A 19,320-nucleotide genomic window follows, 5' to 3' on the forward strand; every position below is an offset into this window, starting at 1 on the left:
TATTAAAATTTTTTTTTATCTATCCAACTTCATTTGCCCCCCCCCCTCTTGAAAACAGATCTTTTACAATACATAAAAAGGAACCTGCATACATTGCACATTACGTTTTATAAACATTCCGAAATTATTACATGTTACAACTCCACAAATGTTTACAAAAGTTACGTTACTGTTGAAAACAACTGTTGCGAAGAAAAATTTTTCATTTTTTTTGTAAGATTATATACATCTCTCTCTACAATTACATTCACTCTTACAGTATATACAAAAATATATATCACTCAAAGTGTAACAAAGATTAAAAATTATTTACAGACGAAAGTCCAATGAAATACACATAGTTCAAATAGTTTTCCTTTGAAAAAAAAAAAAAAAAAAAAAAAAAAAGCTTAACAAAATTTGTATTAAAATTATAAAAACAAACATCGATAACAAAATGGGATGATATTGACACTCGGAGAAACTGTTCAGATAATAAGGTGTGTATTTAAAAATAAATTAACGTCGCAAATGTATTTTTTTGTAAGTTTCAAAATTGTGAAAATTCTCAGAAGTCTTTATCCAAAACAAAGTGCCTTTAAAGATGGTCTTCCTTATTCAAGGCACTATTTTTAATAATTCACACATCTATGCGGCTAAAAATTAATAATAAAAAGGCAATTACACAAAACGGGAGTTGAATGCTTTTAACAAACTATTTTCATGTAATGATTGTTTCATTCTTAAAGCTAATACTTTACTACTAATGAATCACTTATAATTTTTTCAAAAAAATCTAGTTTTACAAACTAAATTCATTGATTTTTAAATCTTCGATCATAGAAGAAATTTCATTCAGCCTATAATTAAAATACAATTACATAAAAAAGGCTTTTACGCCTTCATTTAATTCATATTTCATTACTCTCAGCGACTTTGTACAACTATTTACTTCATGGGCGTAGGGCAACTTTGAAAAGTCAAATCAATCACCTAGAGTTGAACTAAAAAATTTTTTGAAGTGATGTTAGTAATATATATATGGCTAGAATAAGTCTCGTTAAAGGAGCAACAAGAAAAACTGGAGAGAAAAAAATTCGCAGATGGATAAATTTCTACGCTAAAAAAGATTTGATAAAACGAAATTAATAACTTTTTCCTCGTTTGCAATTTTTTCCCTTTGAACGTGCATAAAGCAGATTGTCAAAAGACCAGAGATCCAGAGAAAATGACTACAGCCACCCGGTTCGGCAAAAGTTGCCAACAGACTACTAAAATATAAAATGATGAATAAATTAAATAAATAATTCCAACAATAACAAAAGAATAATTAAGTACATATTCAAAAAGCAATTTTTTTAAATTTGATATTTGTATACGAATCAAATTGTTAGTCCTGTATAAATTTGCCTAATTGAAATCATTATTAAATTAACAAATTAGTAATATGGCACAATTTATTTTTAAATAAATTAAACTATTGGTAGGTAACAAGAAACCAACTTGGTAAATCGTTGTGTTTGAGTTGTATAAAATAACGTTTAGTTTGGATTTTCCTTTGAAAATATTTTTTAGAAAAAATTGGGCCTGTTGTTTTTTTTTTTAATTGTATTGACTATTGAATATTTTCCACCAGTTTATCTTTATTGCAACAGAGACGGTTTGGGGTAATATCAGTCATGAGGAAAATCAAAAATGATCCAAAGGGTTATTTGGCTTCTTGAGGCCGGGAACAGCCTGGAAAAGCTATTCCAGCAGTAACATCACATTTATAAAGTTCTTCTAGCCTGGGTTGCGCCACGGCCAGGTCCATGTTGGCTTGTTGCGCCTGGTTTTGCTGCTGGTTGCTCGGAGCGGTCTGACCGTATTTTTCATGAATCCCCCTGTGCCTTTTCAGCGCAAACCGGTCCGAAAACCCGACATCGCAGATATCGCAGCGATGAGGCTTTTCGCCCGTGTGGACTTTGGCGTGGTTTTTAAGGTGAGTCGCTTGGTTGAACGCAGAGCCGCAGATGTTACAACGGTATGGTTTTTCCCCTGTATGGATCCTTCTGTGGTTCCAGAGCGTCGAGTGCCTGGCGAACGTCTTGTTACAGATTTCACATTCGTACGGTCTTTCCCCAGAATGGATCCTCTCGTGGTTTTTAAGATGCGGCGCTTGTGAAAACTGCATACCGCAGACTTCACATTTGAAAGGTCGTTCTCCACTATGGACTCTACCATGATTCTTGAGGTAGGCGGCTCTCGCAAAGGCCAAACCGCAGAATTCACACTTAAAAGGCTTATCACCAGAGTGCAACCGTTTGTGGCTCCAGAGAGAGGAATAACGAGAGAATGAACCGTCACAGATGTTACAGTGAAAAGGCTTTTCCACTTGATTTTGTACACCGCCAACAAAAAGGATTCCAGAACCGTTACATTTATGACATTTAGTAACTGTCCCCATGCCCCTTCTTTTGACTGGATGGATTCCTTTTGGCGGCTCTTCCGTTTCAGTGCCTACTTCTTGAGTGCCTTCAAAACCCGAATCCCTTTCTGAAGCGTCCTCACAATTTTCACACTTGAGAAATTTGAATTTCTTTTTACTACTAGTGAGATCATCAATTTCGACTCCACACGATGTACAACACTTGTTTTTTGTACCCGTATTGTGAGCAGTCTGTTTATGTGTTTTCAAATCGGAAGCCTGATTGAAATTGGAGCCGCACAAATCGCAGACGTATATCCTCTCGGTGGTCGGATTCGAATGTATCCTTTTGTGATGGTTGAGGAGGGAAAGGTGAGCGAACACTAAACCGCACACATCACATTTAAAAGTTGCAGTCGACGCTGCTGCTGCGAGTGACATTTGATTAACAAGCGCATAATTATAAGAAAACGGCTGCGAAACATCAAACCTGTACTTTTCGTCATTCGCCGCTGCGATGCCGACATTGGTCGCAGTTTGCTGGTGTACCTTCTGCAACATATTTACATTATAGCAAAAAGGGAATTCAGTCACTGTCGTAGGCACTTTTTCTTCTTTCTTCTGTAAAGAGTAAAGTTCAGTGACATGATGCTGTTGAGTCTGCTGCTGCTGCTGCTGTTGTTGTTGTTGCTGCATGTTATTATCGAACATCACCTCTTTATCATTTTCCACACATGTCTGTGTAAATCTATGACAAAATAATAAACAATTCAAAATTTTCCTTTATACAATTAAAACAAATATACAGGGATTCATGCAAACCTATTAATGCTTTCTGCAGGCATAATAAATTGTTTGACGGGGATCTTCAGGATTCCCCTGGCCTGTTGGTGACCATCATTGTCAAAAAGTTGCTTGTGGTCATTCGCAACAACTTTAACTTGTTGCTGCTGTTCCCTACTAATCCAAGTGTTAGTATCAAGAGACATTTTGTTTATTTCTCATATTTCAATTACTATGCTCTTTTTAAAAAAAAGAGATAAGGGGGTACTGTAACAAAATAAAATTAAATAAAAAAAATTTGGATAAAATAAAATTAAAATAAAGATAGGTTTGCTTCAATGAACACTCCAAGATTGCCTAATTAAATATCATGTTTATTATCAATTCAGTAAAAATTCTCCCATAAGAGCAAATATGTTTTATTATTCATTATTAGAATTTATTAGTTCTTGTGCAAATGGGCAAATAACCAGGTAAAATATTGTATCATAAAATAAGTCCTTAGCAGTTTTAATGGCAAATTCCAATTCCTCTACCAGTTGCCATCTTTCATTTAATTTTTTTTGTCCTGCCAGAACTTTTCAGGTTTTTGATCGACGAACCCCTCAACACGTTTCTGCAGTCCTTGATCTCAACAGTTTTTCCCAATAATAGAATTTTTAAAGCCCAGAAGAGGAGAAAATTTGAAGGGGCCAGGTGAATACGATGGATTTGGTAGCTCATATCAGTTAAAAGCACGTCTGCAAAGATACATGGGGGCGAGAATTATCCTGGTGGAAAGCAATCCCCTTGCAATTGATGCCAATCATATTTGGTCAATCAGTCTAATTGTGCATACAGTACTCTAGAATTAACGGCTTGGTTAGGCGGAAGAAAATAATAAAGCACCTTCTTCTAATCTCACTAAATGCTCACAACTTCTTAGGACATTAAACCGGCTTTCGAAGTTGTTAACAGTGGGTAGTTCCATTTTCCCTAGGATTTTTCTCTCATTCTGTAAGGTTCTACTCACATGGGTACAGGTCACCACGTGGATACTAGAGGACCTGACCTTGTTGACCTCTTTTGTCTCACAATTGCATTCATACCATTGGCATGCACAGTGAATGAAAATTTTGGGCAAAAGTGGAAAAATTTCCGGTATTACATAATTACAATTTGAAAGGAATAACCTACAATTTATTGCTTTTTCAATTTAAAGCTGTACCCACAACTTTCTCCCTTTTCTTGTTCAGTACCAGCTAGTGTGAAGTTGAAGGGCTATTTAAGTTATGATTGTGTGAATGTGAAGAGTTATTCAAGTCGTGACAGTATGAAGTGAGGGATACTCTAGGTCAAGAGTGTGTGAAGGTGAAGGGCTACTTCAAGTCATGTCTGTGTGAATGAGAAAGGCTAATCATGCTGTGTCTGGATGAAGGTGAAGGGCTAATCGAGTTGTGACTGTGTAAAGGTGAAGGGCTATTTAAGTTATGACTGCGTGAAGGTAAAGGGCTATTCGAGTTGTGACTGTGTGAAGGTGAAGTGCTATTCGAGTTGTGACAGTGTGAAGGTGAAGGGCTAATCGAGTTGTGACTGTGTAAAGGTGAAGGGCTATTTAAGTTATGACTGCGTGAAGGTAAAGGGCTATTCGAGTTGTGACTGTGTGAAGGTGAAGTGCTATTCGAGTTGTGACAGTGTGAAGGTGAAGGGCTAATCGAGTTGTGACTGTGTAAAGGTGAAGGGCTATTTAAGTTATGACTGCGTGAAGGTAAAGGGCTATTCGAGTTGTGACTGTGTGAAGGTGAAGTGCTATTCGAGTTGTGACTGTGTAAAGGTGAAGGGTTATTTAAGTTATGACTGCGTGAAGGTGAAGAGCTGCTCGAGTTGTGACTGTATGAAGGTGAAGGGCTGAGCTGCTCGAGTTGTGACTGTGTGAAGGTCAAGGGCTATTCGAGTTGTGACTGTGTGAAGGTGAAGTGCTATTCGAGTTGTGACTGTGTAAAGGTGAAGGGCTATTTATGTTATGACTGTGTGAAGGTGAAGGGCTATTCGAGTTGTGACTGTGAGAAGGTGAAGGGCTATTCAAGTTGTGACTGTGTAAAGGTGAAGGGCTATTTAAGTAATGACTGTGTGAAGGTGAAGAGCTGCTCAAGTTGTGACTGTGTGAAGGTGAAGGGCTATTCGAGTTGTGACTGTGTGAAGGTGAAGAGCTGATCGTGTGTGAAGGTGAAGAGATATTTAAGTTATGACTGTATAAAGGTGCAGAGCTACTTGAGTCATGACTGTGTGAAGTTGAAGGGTTTTTTTAAGGTATGACTGTGAAGATGAAGGGCTACTAGAGTCGTCCAATCACCCAGTCTCCTGGTTATCAGGCAGTTGGAGACCAGATATAATCTAACAGAATCGATTTTCATCCCGTTACCCATGTTTTTTTAAAAACTGGTTGTTTACATAGCATTTTAGAAGGGAATTGCGGTAGGATATTTGGTTTAATAAACTCTTCTCAGAAAACAGTCGAGGAACCCAAATATAGCTCCAATAAACATCCAGATACGCTCACACTTGTTGAAACGTATGAGATACTTTAAGTGTGCAATGTCTCATGTCGTTGAATGGGGGTTATTTGTGACAAAAGTTTGAATTTGGTCATCATCACGGTTGAAAAGCGACAGATCTCTTTGTACCTTCGAAATCATACTTTTTACTTCCAATCGAGCAAACCACTTATAGGCGGTAATTTCTCTTAAAGTGTCATCACCATAAATCACAAATTTTCCTAGCAGTCCGAGCTGCAGTTTTCCTTTTGTGGTAATTAAAAACACTTTACCTAATCCCTTTTCAGAATGTGTAAACAACATTCACTAAATAAATATTGCTCCAAATACAAGAGAGATAAAATTGAATTATTGAAAAGCACTACGGACTTATTTTCAAACACAACATTATTACACATCAATATGCAATTTCCATCAGTACTATAATTCATATAAAATAACTTACATAACCAAATGCTATATATTAAGTAAATATTTTTTTTTAAATATAACAAATTACATTGGCTTTAAGTTTTCAAGCTTTAAAAAATAAGGCTGTAAATAAAATAATATATAAACAAAATCGCAGATTTTCTTTATGGAAGAACTGGCAAAAATCTTTTCATCCTGGAGTGTAAACAAAGAAACAAAAAAAAATCAATGCGTTAATTGAATGATTCAGGGTTTGATACATTTAAAAATAAGAGGAAATTTGTTAATTCCAATACCAGTATTAGCAGATAGAATATTAGTGTTTATGTGAATAAAATGGACGTTATAGGTTGGTGATGTACTGTGTTCTTCTCTAATTAATTCAAAACAGTTGAGCCCACAATTTTTTATAATTTGAACCAAATTGCAGTCGAGGTAAGTGAATTTTCTGTTAAGAAATAAAGAAAAAGTGTGGGGTTGTTGGAGTTGACAATTTTTCTCTAGACAAATTTACTGATGATTGGTAATTATCGAACCATAGGCTCATCACCCTGCAGACCACAGGAGGAAATCTAAAAATTTAACATAACCAGGCTACATTATTAACAAGAAATCACCCAAATTCAACACTGAAGATGGCAAAATACCAAAACGCATGATTCACAAAATCATTGAGGTCGGCAAACCAAGACGATAAAACTATTAAACTATAGGTACATCACTCCACAGACTTCAGGATCTCTTCATTTAACATTTTACATAGCCAGGCTACGTTATTGCCAAGAAAACACCCAAACTGAACACTGAAGATGGCGAAATGCTAAAACACATATGATTGATAAAATCAGCAAGGGTAGGCAGACCAGATAATAGGTAACTATCAAACTATAGGTACATCACCCCAAAGATATCATCTCTTAATTTAACACAGCCTGGTTACGATATTAACAAGAAACCACCCAAACTCAACAATGAATATGGCAAAATGTGTCTGACTGGCAAAATCAGTGATCATAGGCAAAAAAGGATAAGTAACTATCGAACTATACTTCATCACCTCGCAGACTACAGGAGGAAATCTCACAATTTAACATAGCTAGCCAGGCTAAATTATTTAGAAGAAATCACCCAAACACAACAATGAAGATGGTAAATTGTGTCTGACTGGCAAAATCAGCGAGGATAGGAAGTAACTATCAAACTGCAGGCTCATCACCCTACAGGCCTCAGGAGGATACCTCTTAATTTAGCATAGCCAGGCTAGACATAGATGTAGATCTAATAGTTAGGGTGTAATATACTTCGCCCTTTAAGAGCTTTTGTTCTTTGCCTAAAGCACATCGGTGAGTCTTATTTCATCAAGAAACTCGATTGATAGGCCCAGGTTTCAGTGGTTGAAGCTCTTCTATGGTCACATTATACATCCCAAAACACTTGGCAATTGTAGCACCGCAGTCTGTTAGTAAGTGTTGTCTCCTCTGCTTCTTTGCAGAATCTTCATGTGCCGTCTTGGATTGTTCCAATCTTCTTTAAGTGTCCATTTAGTCTGCAGTGTCCTGTTAGGAATCCTGTTAGGATTCGCAGTTTATTCCTGCTATCTTTGCCCCATTCTGTAATTTCTTTTCTTCCGAAATTTGTTAAGAGATTCTTGGATTGCCTGTCCAATGAGTGAATTTCATTATTCCTTCATTTTCTTTTTGTCCTTCTGTCCGATATACTCATTGATAGTGTGGGTTCCTATGCCACAGAAGGGTTCGGGTCCTTAGCCAGGATAAGTTTTTAAGTAGAAATCACCCAAATTGAAGATGGCAAAATGCATCTGACTAGCAAAATTATTAGGCTGACCAAGAGAATAGGAAATTGTCAAACGCAGGCCCATCACTCTCCAGACCTCAGGAGGATATCTCTTAATTTAAGTTAACCCGGCTAAGTTATTAACTAGAAATCACCCAAACTTAATATTGAAGATGGCAAAATGCATCTGACTGGCAAAATTATTATAGGCAGACCAAGATGATAGGAAACTACCAAAGTATAGGTACATCACTCCACAGACATCAGAAGGATATCTCTTAATTTAACATAGCAAGGCTAAGTTATTAACTAAAAATCACCCAAAGTTAACACTGAAACTGATAAAATTATTGCGAATGGGCATACCAAGATGATAGGAAACTATCAAACGATATATCAGATGTACTTAACCAAAATAATAAATCAAAGATCATTGATTAAACTGAAAATATCTTATTCTGACTACAAGGAAAAGTGATTTTAAGAGAAAAATTTTATAAATGATTACGTTGTTTAAAAGACCATGACCAAAAAATAGTGCGATTTCCTCCAGGTCTGCAGGGCACTCTAAAGATGGTGAAATGCCAAAACACATCTGATAGACCAGCTGTAGGCAGACCAAGATGACAGAAACCATCAAACTGTAGGTACATCACCCCGCAGACCTCAGGAGGATATCTCTTCATTTAACACAGCCAGGCTAAGTTATTAACTAGAAATCACCCAAACTTAACACTGAAGATGCTAAAATTATGATGAATAAGCAGACCAAGATGATGGGAAACTATCAGATGTAGTTAACCAAAATAATAAATCAAAGTCCATTGATTAAATGAAAATGTCTCTTATTTCGTCTACAAGGAAAAAGTATTTTTAAGAGAAATTCTTTATAAAATCATAGAACAATGCTTACATTGTTTAAAGGGCTATGATTAAAGAACTGCGATTTCCTCCAGGTCTGCAGGGCACTCTAAAGATGGCGAAATGCCAAAACACATCTGACCAGCGAGGACAGGCAGGGCAATATGATCAGTGACAATCGTGCATGTTCAAAGAATTAAGATTTAAGAAATAAAAGATCTTAAGATCTTTAAGATCAGAAAAAATTTCAAATGTTTCTTGTCTTCATCCATATAAGTTATGAAGGCAGACCTTTTAATTGATTAATTTTGCAATTTTTATTGAGGAAAAAATTAAATTGGCCTCACTGATTCGATGTTTTTCAGCCAAATAGGCAAATGGTTGTTTGAGACAGTAAAACTATTAGATTTGAAATATTTTAAAATGTTCTTTTTATGTTTTTCATGCATTGTTGAGTGTAATTAAAAGCAGAGGGAGCCACGAATTCTGAAATGGTTTTTGATTTGCATAAAAAGGAGGAAAACAATGCAAACTGATGGCCAAACAATAGAAGCCAAAAGGTAAATGTCAAACAATTTCGTGGGGCGTTAACAGATGAATGGAAAAGTGAAACTGGTCCGTTTCCCGATGCTAAAAGCGTTAAGAAAAGCTCGTCCAGTGTTAAAATGTGTTTAAAAGGAGGCGAAGAGGCAATAATTGAATTATGTCCACAAACCAACATTAATAGATTTTGTCCATAAGGCGTTAGTGTCGAACGAGAAAGAAGGAAAACTCGGCTTACCACCGGCCTCTCGGTCCTTTTCCACCAACGGCGGAGTTTTCCGGCGGAAAATTGTAAAATGCTAAAACCAAAGGGACGCTCCCTCTCTCTCGTACATTCCGCTCTCTCTCTTTTTGCCCTAGGGGTAATGGCAGCCTCCTGGCAGCCCCTTCCACCGGGAGCTTAGCTGGAGGGATCGATCCTCGAATCGATCCCGCGGGAAAACCTTTTTCTTCCGAGGAAAAGCCGGAAAGAAAAGCGCCGTGGGGAAACGGCCGTCGGAAAAATACTGGAAAACGCTTTTCCTTTGTTCAGGCGATTTCTTTTCCACGGCTTTTCTTGTTCATCAGCCGGTGCCGTTCCATCGATAAGTCGCGCCATCGTTAAGTGCCCATTACAAAAAATAGAGAAAAAGAATGATTTGTTAAACGTAACACCCAAAAACCGGAATTCTTACCGGTAAGAAATTTCATCACCACTCCTCCATTCAATTAATCAAGTAGATAAATGTACCAAGATAAAATTAAAACAAATTAGGACTATTGACCAAAAATATGAACTCAAACATTCCATCTAAGGTCATCTACCTTGATTTCTCCAGGCGTTTGATGGTGGGTCTCATAGACTTTTAATTTATAATCTATACGGGCTTGATATCGATGATACTTTCCTCAAATCATCATAATCTGACAGTTTTAAAGTCAAGGTTGATCGAGCATATTCTAATTGCTACCAGTGATTAGTGGAGTTGCGCAAGGATCGGTCCTGGGTTCCATTCTATTCGCCATCTATTCGTTATTCATAGTGATATAAATGACAAAATTCATCGTGAAATCAGTACTTTTACAGTTTAGAGTTGATGATGGGTTTTGAACCGCTGTTGAACATGGTCATTTACTGGGTCAGGAACTGTTCCTCACTGAAGATGGCGCAATGCGTTTGAATATCTAAAAAAACCTCGAGTGGTGTGGTAATAAGGATACTATAAGCGGAGTTTGTGCTCCACGGGCCCTGCAGCCTTTTCGCTTACTGTATTTTTCTAGTTTCTTACTTCATTGTGTAATGAAACGTGCTGTTGTATATTAAAATAAGATTTTCGAAACTTTTCTTTTTAATTGAATCTTATCTTCTGTCCAAAAATAAACATCTATCATGCTGGAGTTATATATTTTAATTTAAAAAAATTATTCCTTGTTCTTGAGAAGTTATATAATGAATTCTATAAGAAGACAAGATTCTTTGAATTCTTAAAAAAAAAAAAAAAAAACAAAGGTACGTGTGCAATGAGCAAAAACTATGTACATAAATGCTTGCTATACTATAAATAGTATCCTTTTGAATATCTTATATTAATTTAATTAGGGAAAGATTACAAATTAAAGTTGATGTTATGGTATGGTATGATGGAAAGGGTACTAGGAAGCGGGGTTTGTATTCCCCAGGCACTGCAGCCTTCTGGCTTATTGTACCTTCCTAGTTCCTTAGTTCAGTCAATAGAGTCAATCCTTCTTCTTAGAAGTATCAGGTCATTGACTGTTGTTGCTGCAGTTTGATTCTCTAAGTCTTTTCCGTACGTTAGGTTAAACCTCCATTGAGCCGTTGCTTCGCATTCGAAGATGATATGAGTGGCTGTTTCCTCCTCCTCATTACATAATCTGCAGATGGGATCATCATTGTATATACACCCTTGTTGTGTAGAATTTTTCTCAGATACCAGTAACCGGTTAATAGTCCCATCACTCCTCTGAGTTTGGCCCTCTCCAATTACAGCAGTGTTTTTGCCAGTCTCGGTGAGGGTTGTTTCATCTTAAGTTTACTATGTCTAGCACTGCTAGAGTTTATCCACTTCTCTTTTTTTTTTCTTGGATCCATTCTGTGATGGAGGATTCTGTGTTTGTTTTTATTATCCCAAGGAGCCTATGGTCTTGCAGATCCTCCTCTGGCCAGTTTGTCTGCTTCCTCGTTACCCAAAATTCCCCTGTGTCCTGGCACCCAAGATATCATCAGGTTGTTGTGTTTTCCCAGGTTTTGGAGATTTTGGATGCATTCACTGACTAGTTTTGATGTAATTCTTTTACATGCTAATGCTTTAATGGCTGCTTGGCTGTCTGATCTTATGAGGATTTTTTTGTCAGTGTAACCTCTTCTAAGATTTTCCAGGGCACAAACATTGATGGCATGTATTTCCGCTTGAAAGACCGAAGTGTACTTCTGTAATGAGTTTGATTGCTCATATTTTGGGCTTGTACAGAAAATGCCTGATCCGGTTCCTTCGTTTGTTTTGGAGCCATCTGTGTACCATATCATTGTAGCTGATGCTCTCCTGTGTTCTTCCTCTCCTTTATAGTCTGTTGAGACTTTATAGGAAGTTGTGAAAATTGTTTTCGGGATTGATGGTTGATAATTGTATTGTATAATTGTATGTAAGTTGGTAATTCTTGCCTCGCTATGCTGTAAATTGAAGAAAACTGGTTTTGAGCTCGAGGAAATACTATTCTTGAATATTGGTCTCCGATGTGTGAAAGAGTCCTCTTGTATGACCCTGAAGCCAAGGATGTCTGATTAAGTGCAGATAATCAGCTCCCAAAAAAAGTCCTGTCTTCACCCAGTACCGTTCATAACTCTCTTTGTCCTCTCACCCTCTCTCTTCGGGCCAGCGCCACAATGTATTTGTTATAATTGCAATTGATTCAATCGTCTCAAGATCATCTACCTTGATTTCTCCAGGCATTTGATTGTGAGTCTCACAGACTGTTAATTTACACACTATACATGCTTGGGATCCATGGTACTTTCCTAAATTTCTTGAAATCATACCTGATCATCATAGTCTGACAATTTTAAAGTCAAGATTGATCAAGCAAATTTTAATTTTACAATGCGTTTGAATAACAAAAAAAAAAACAACTTGAGTGGTATGGTAATGAGGATACTATAAGCGGAGTTTGTCCTCCACGGACCCTGCAGCCTTTTCGCTTACTGTACTTTTCTAGTTTCCTACTTTACTGCAATTGATTGAATCGTCTCAAGATCTTCTACCTTGATTTCTCCGAGCGTTTGATCATGAGTCTCACAGACTTTTAATTTACAAACTATATGTGCTTGGGATCCATGGTACATTCCTAAAATCATCATAATCTGACAGTTTTACAGTCAAGGTTGATCGAGCATATTCTAATTCCTACACAGTGATTAGTGGAGTTCCGCAAGGATTGGTCCTGGGTTCCATTCTATTCGTCATTTATATCAATGATGTAAATGACAAAATTCATTGTGAAATCAGTACTTTTACAGATTAGAGTTGGTGATGGGTTTTGAACCACTGTTGAACATGGTCACTTACTGGGTCAAGAATTGTTCCTCACTGAAGATGCGTGAAACACGTTTGAATAACTTTAAAAAAAAAACTTGAGAGGTATGGTAATGAGGATACTAGGAAACGGAGTTTGTGCTCCACAGGCCCTGCAGCCTTCTGGCTTACTGTACTTTTCTAGTTTCCTACTTTACTGCAATTGATTCAAACGTCTCAAGATCATCTACCTTCATTTCTCCAAGCGTTTGATCATGAGTCTCACAGACGTTTAATTTACAAACTATACATGCTTGGGATCCATGGTACTCTCCTAAATTTCTTGAAATCATACCAGATCAACATTTATATAGAGATTTAAAGTCAAGGTTGATCAAGCATATTTTAATTTCTACCCAGTGATTAGTGGAGTTCTGCAAGGATCGGTACTAGGTTCCATTCTATTCGTTATTTATATCAGTAAAAAATGCACAATTCACTGTGAAATCAGTACTTTTACAGATTAGAGTTGATGATGGGTTTTGAACTGATGTTGAACATGGTCACTTACTGGGTCAGGAACTGTTCCTGACTGAAAATGGCGCAATGCCGAAACGCGTTTGAATAAAAAAAAAAAAAAAAAAAGAGGATACAAGGAAGTGGGGTTTGAGCTCCCCAGGCCCTGCAGCCTTCTGGCTTACTGTACCTTTTTAGTTCCTGGTTCAGTGCAATTGACTCAATCCTTCTTCTTAGAAGTATTAGGTCATTGACTTTCATTGCTACAATTTCATTTCCTACATTTTTTTTTTTTTTGTATTTTAGGTTAAATCTCCATTGAGATGTTGCTTTGCATCCGAAGATGATATGGGTGGCTGTTGTCCTACAACTCCTCTGAGTCTAGCCCTCTCCATTTGCAGCAGTGATTTTGCCACGCTTGGTGAGGGTTGTTTTAATGTAAGCTTATTGTGTCTAACGCTGCTAGGGTTTATCCAGTTCTTTTGTTTTGTATGATCCATTCTGTGATGGAGGATTCTATATTTGTTTTTGTATAGGTTCGGGGCCTATGTATGGTCTTGCAGATCCTCCTCTGGCCAGTTGGTCTGCTTTCTCGTTACCCAAAATTCCTCTGTCCCCTGTCACTCAAGATATTATCAGGTGTCAAAATAATCCTGACTTTCCAACTCAATTTCAGGACATTTGAATGCGCCAAACGAATGAACCCTGGGACAGCTGAGGCAAAAATATTTAGGAAAATATTTTAATATTTAGCACATCTTATAGATTTTTAGTACAACATTTTAATTTAAGAAAGTATTAATGATTATTGCTGGTGCAAGTGCATGGAATGGTCTTTCTCGGTGCTCTCCCTTGTGCTTTAAGGGCTGCAGTTAATTATGAAGTTTCAGTCCTTAATTCTTCCATTCCTTTTACATTTTATTTATAAATTGTAACAAATACCTATACTATTTTACATCAAATTCTTATAATTTTCCACCATTATCTTATAATTTTATTTTTCTCATTGTGAATTATATGCAAGTTAACTTTTAAATATCTCTATATTTTACTTGATTTGTGTTTTATTTTTCAATGCTCATGTCCTTATACATATATACAATAGATAGGTAGTCAGTAGTATTAGGTCTCTTTGGTATTTATTTAAATGTCGTATTACATTAGTATCAATGTATTTTTAAGTTCAAGGTTATTAAAAAGAGAAAGTCTTTCTTTAAGAGAATGCCATGATAAACAAATAGTGCATGAGTAAAAAAAATCGTAGTATCACGTTGAGTAATTGAGTAGGATTGATGAAGGGCGTGTTATGATTGGAGGGGAGAGACTGCGAAGTGCGATCGCACTGCTGTACGTTGTCGGCCGATAACAACGCTGTAATATATTACATCTGCGTCCATAGTATTACGGTATTACAGATACGTGGGATAAAAGGTTACCCCGTATACCCTTCCCCTTTTATCGATTCTACGGTAGCCCGCACTGTATCGAGTGAGATTTTAACCAAAGGCTTTACGTCTCGTTCTGGCGATTTAATCCCGGTCCATCGTATCGTCGGCCGGCGGGGTTCTCGTATCGAGAAAAAAAGTCCGGGGAAAAGTGTCCGTATCGACGTTTAGTTTTATTTTTGGGGTTTTAGTGACGGATCACCTGTCGAAACGGTGTTAAAGGCGTTCGCTCGCTCTGTTCTTTTTGTTGTTTTTTAACTGTTGATGTTATAATTTTTCAAAACAATCGCCGACACTTTTTTTCAACAATTTCTATCGTAGACGCTTTCTGTTGTAACCGACAAAAGAAGATGAAAACACGAGATAACTGAGGTATGTCGCCTTTTCCCCTCTGTAATAACTTATCGGGTTATGTTTCAATGTCTTTATTAACCTTTCAATACTGTTCTGTTGTCAGTACGTACTGTAATGAAGTACCGCTCTTAAAAAAAATAAACCTTTTCCTTTAATAAAATATCTTTTTTAACTTTAATACTCAATCTAATTATCTTAAAAAAAGCAGAAACAAAAAACAAACAAGTCCGATCAAAGTATTTTTTTAAGCCTTATTTTTTAGGTTTTTTTTACACTTGATAAAGATCCAACGCAGTATTATAAAAACAGATCAGCATTTTGAGATACAAAGTTAATAACTAATAATTTATAATAAAAATCGAATCGATCGAGCTCGGCGTACAAGCGGTGATTTCCGAATCGGCCGATTTGCGTTATAGACAATACTGGTCGATCTACTGTTTCGTAATAGAAAGAATATAACAAAAGGCCTGGAATTGAGTACATGTTGCATGTATTGACCGCAGATCGAGTCGGTACGGTCGCTGTAATATTATTACGCCGTTACTGTGCTGTTATCAGACCCCCCTCCCCACTTCTCATTTGTCCATGAACTCATGAATATTGCTCATGGTACTTCGTAGATCGTATTGATCATTTTTAAATTTAGCATAATTAATTTTTTTTGTCTCAAACACTTAATTGTACGCAATAAAAACGATGATAAAAAATTACATTTTTTAATTATTATATTTAAAAAAACTTCAGTTTATGTAACAACACTATTATTATTTTTTTATTTTTAATTACAGGGGCATCTGACATCTAGGGTCCTTTCAGCCCCAATCACATGCAAAATATAACAACACACATTTAATACGTATTCACACAAATAAATACATTCACACCTATGTACATTGTGCTCATTCTGTTTAGTAGATGGAGTACTCAATATTCCTCCATCAACCTGCACACAATAACAAACATATCTAATTGGGGTCGAGGGGGTATTTTTATAAATATTGCGCCTTTGACCCAAGTCACACGTCGATTGAGGGGCGATGGAGTTGCTATTCCACATTAATATATAGTCTCACTTATACAAAACAGAACCACAAAAAAAAAATTCTTTAATTTAAGTTAATTATTCATTTTATTAGTATCGCATAAATTGCACAATATGAAAATAAGGTACCATACTTGGCCGATGACCAATTAGGCTTGACTTGATTTACCCCCTGATTGGTTGTCCGATGCTAGAAAATAAACAAATTGATACATTAAAATGTCAACTCTTTTAACATAAAATAAACCAAGACAATTTATAGATAAAGAGTAAAATCTGCACCCTATATTAAAATGAAATACCATACTTGGCCAATGACCAATTAGCCTTGACTTGATTTACCGTCTGATTGGTTGTCCGATGCTAGAAAAAAAAATGATACATTAAACTGTCAACTTCTTTAACATAAAATAAATAAAGACAATTTATAGATAAAGAGTAGAATCTGCACCCTATATTAAAATGAAATACCATACTTGGCCAATGACCAATTAGCCTTGACTTGATTTACCGTCTGATTGGTTGTCTGATGCTAGAAAAAAATGATACATTAAACTGTCAACTCTTTTAACATAAAATAAACCAAGACAATTTATAGATAAAGAGTAAAATCTGCATTCCCAATTTGAAAATGAAATACCATTCTTGGCCGATGACTGAACAGGCATGGTTTGATTTAGTGATATTATTTATTGGCTGTCCGATGCTACGCTGATGGACAAATTAATGCACCACTCAATTTGTTTAGTTTAAAATTAAATCTATGATCCTGTTTACACGAAAATTAAAAATATGCCATTCCATTCTGCTACCCATAAAGATTGCTTTAAGTTAATCTTTCCCCTTCATTGATTTCAGTTGATATTATTCTTATTTTTAAACTTTTTAATGGCTCGTCAGACATTTGAGCGATTATGACAGTGTCAGAGTCATAATATTATTAGAGGAAGGATACAGCCAGTGAAGTCGCCAGGATTGTGTAAATCACTCTACAATAGGAAGGGTTCTTCGGCACTTCAGAAAAACAGGGCTTTACACTAGAAGGCCAGTACAGGGTCGACCTATGTGTACAATAGAGACGTTCATCCGTCATCAGGTTTTATGAAACCGCATCATTACGGAAAATGAGCTAAAAAATCTGATGACAAGACCAAAATGTTTTAATTTCCTTCTGTACTGTAAGAAGAAGGCTCAATGAAAATAACCTCAGGCTCGGCACCCGGTTCGTGGACTTCTTCTTAACACAGCTCAGAAATTGGCCAGACTTTAATTCGCATGGGAATATGTGAATTGTACGTTGGAAGATTGGGGACGAGTTCTCTTTACAGATGATGTGAGAGTTTGCCTCAAATCTTCAGATGGGTGTAATTTTATTAGGAGATGCTCATGAGGAAGGTACGCCCCATGCTGTACATTTCTTCAAGTGGGAATCACACGGGACATTGATATTCTGGGGCGACATTTCCTTGGACATCCGCACCAAAAATGTAGTGCCATTTGTCCCCCCCTCCTATATCAGTGAGATTGTTGATAATGCAGAATATTGCCAGGCCCCATAGAGCACATATTGTGGATGACTACCTCAATGAGATTGAAATTGAGTGCTTGTTGTAGCCAGCTCGAAGTCCAAATTTGAACCCAATCGGGCACATTTGTGAACCAACTTAAGCAATGAGTACGATGGTGAAACCCAAGTATTAATACACTAGACTAGTTGGAAATGATTGTTCTTAATGAATGGGAAAGAATTCCTCAGGATTTTCTAAAAAATATTTTCAAAGGCATTTAACAGATTTGTGCCAGAGGTGGAAATACTCTAGGTACTAAAAGGTACAAAAATGTTTCATTTTTGTTTTTGAATTTTTTTTCTCAAATAAATATTTTTTAAAAAAAATTATGGATCAGGGATGATCTAATAGATTGGGATGTATGGCTTTACCCAACAAAATGTCGAAATAAAAAAAATTGTAGTAACAAAGCATATTTTACTTCCAGTATAAAGCCCATACTGACAGTAGATAGATGAAGTTCAGTTATGTAATAACATGTGAAAAGAGCAAAATAAAAATGATTGGTGTCTAGTGACCATTAATCAGTGACTATTTGGAGATCGTGAGATGCAGTCTGGTGTGACGTAGGTTTTAGAAAAACATTTTCTCTATCGTGCCAACGTTTCGATCTTTAATGAGATCATCTTCAAGGCTCAAAATGTTTGTTTTCTGTGTAGATGTGTCATTGTGTGTCGTGTTAAGAATGCCAGTTATGATTTTGGAACCAGAGTGGCACTCTCAACACGACACACAATGACACATCTACACAGAAAACAAACACTTTGAGCCCTGATCTCAATAAAGATCGAAACGTTGGCATGATAAAGAAAATGTTTTTCTAAAACCTACGTCACACCAGACTGCATCTCACAATCTCACAAATAATCATAAAAACTATAAACAAGTCGAAGGTTGTGAGTTCAAATCCCTCTTGTGACTTTTTTCATTTCAACCAAGACCTTAATTAAAAAAATAAATAATTGAAAGAAGTAATTTATTCACACAGATCTGGTCATTGCGTAACATATAAAATGTAATAAAACATGTGACAGTAGGTTAGTAGGAGTTGAAGAAAAACAGATTTTTCTTTAATTATACTAGGTTATTATGGTCTATGTTGTCTTTGCATTTAGTATGTCAAACAAATGGATTTTTATTAAAATGTTAACACTATTAAAAAAAATTAAGTATTTTTATTCGGAAGTATTTATCATTAATATAGTCTGTTATCTCTTCATCAATTTACATTGATCTTGGTTTAAATTGATTTTCAGTCTCATTTGAATTTTTATTATTATATTGCTTTGCTTTAAACATACAGCAATAGTGCAGTCATATACACACTATATAATAAATACATAAGTACAGATCACATAATAAATAAATAAATTAAAACTAGGAACAGAGAACAATGAAATAAATAATTTCACACATAAGTAAATATTTACCATAACACACATGTACAACGACTGAAGTCTATCACAGTATCACACATCAATTCTTTCAAAAATGTATATATCGATTTATACATTTTCAATTGAAAGCAAGCTTTCCCAGCAAAACGGTTGCTCAAAATTTCTCAGCGTGTACCC

General features: G+C 36.1%; 2 protein-coding genes across 3 annotated transcripts in view; one reads left to right on the plus strand and one right to left on the minus strand.

The window, feature by feature from the left end:
• Positions 1–1,572: 1,572 nt before the first annotated feature.
• LOC106664681 (zinc finger protein 98) lies at positions 1,573–9,696 on the minus strand. Its single transcript, XM_014390614.2, has 3 exons — positions 9,551–9,696; positions 3,209–3,436; positions 1,573–3,134 (listed from the first exon to the last, which is right to left on the minus strand). Exons 2-3 carry the CDS (start codon positions 3,373–3,375, stop codon positions 1,688–1,690), a joined length of 1,614 nt encoding a protein of 537 aa, XP_014246100.1. The 5' UTR covers positions 3,376–3,436; positions 9,551–9,696; the 3' UTR covers positions 1,573–1,687.
• Positions 9,697–14,681: 4,985 nt separating this feature from the next.
• The window catches only part of LOC106661050, a 39,583-nt gene continuing 34,944 nt past the window's right edge, over positions 14,682–19,320 (plus strand). For both annotated transcript variants that reach the window (XM_014384172.2, XM_024228350.1), the window contains exon 1: positions 14,682–15,151. The gene's annotated coding sequence lies outside the window, so the exon portion shown is untranslated. The remainder of the gene's footprint in view (positions 15,152–19,320) is intronic.

Source organism: Cimex lectularius, unplaced genomic scaffold (genome assembly GCF_000648675.2).
Source record: "Cimex lectularius strain Harlan isolate CLEC.00 unplaced genomic scaffold, Clec_2.1 scaffold1, whole genome shotgun sequence".
In the NCBI taxonomy this organism is placed as follows: Eukaryota; Metazoa; Arthropoda; class Insecta; order Hemiptera; family Cimicidae; genus Cimex; species Cimex lectularius.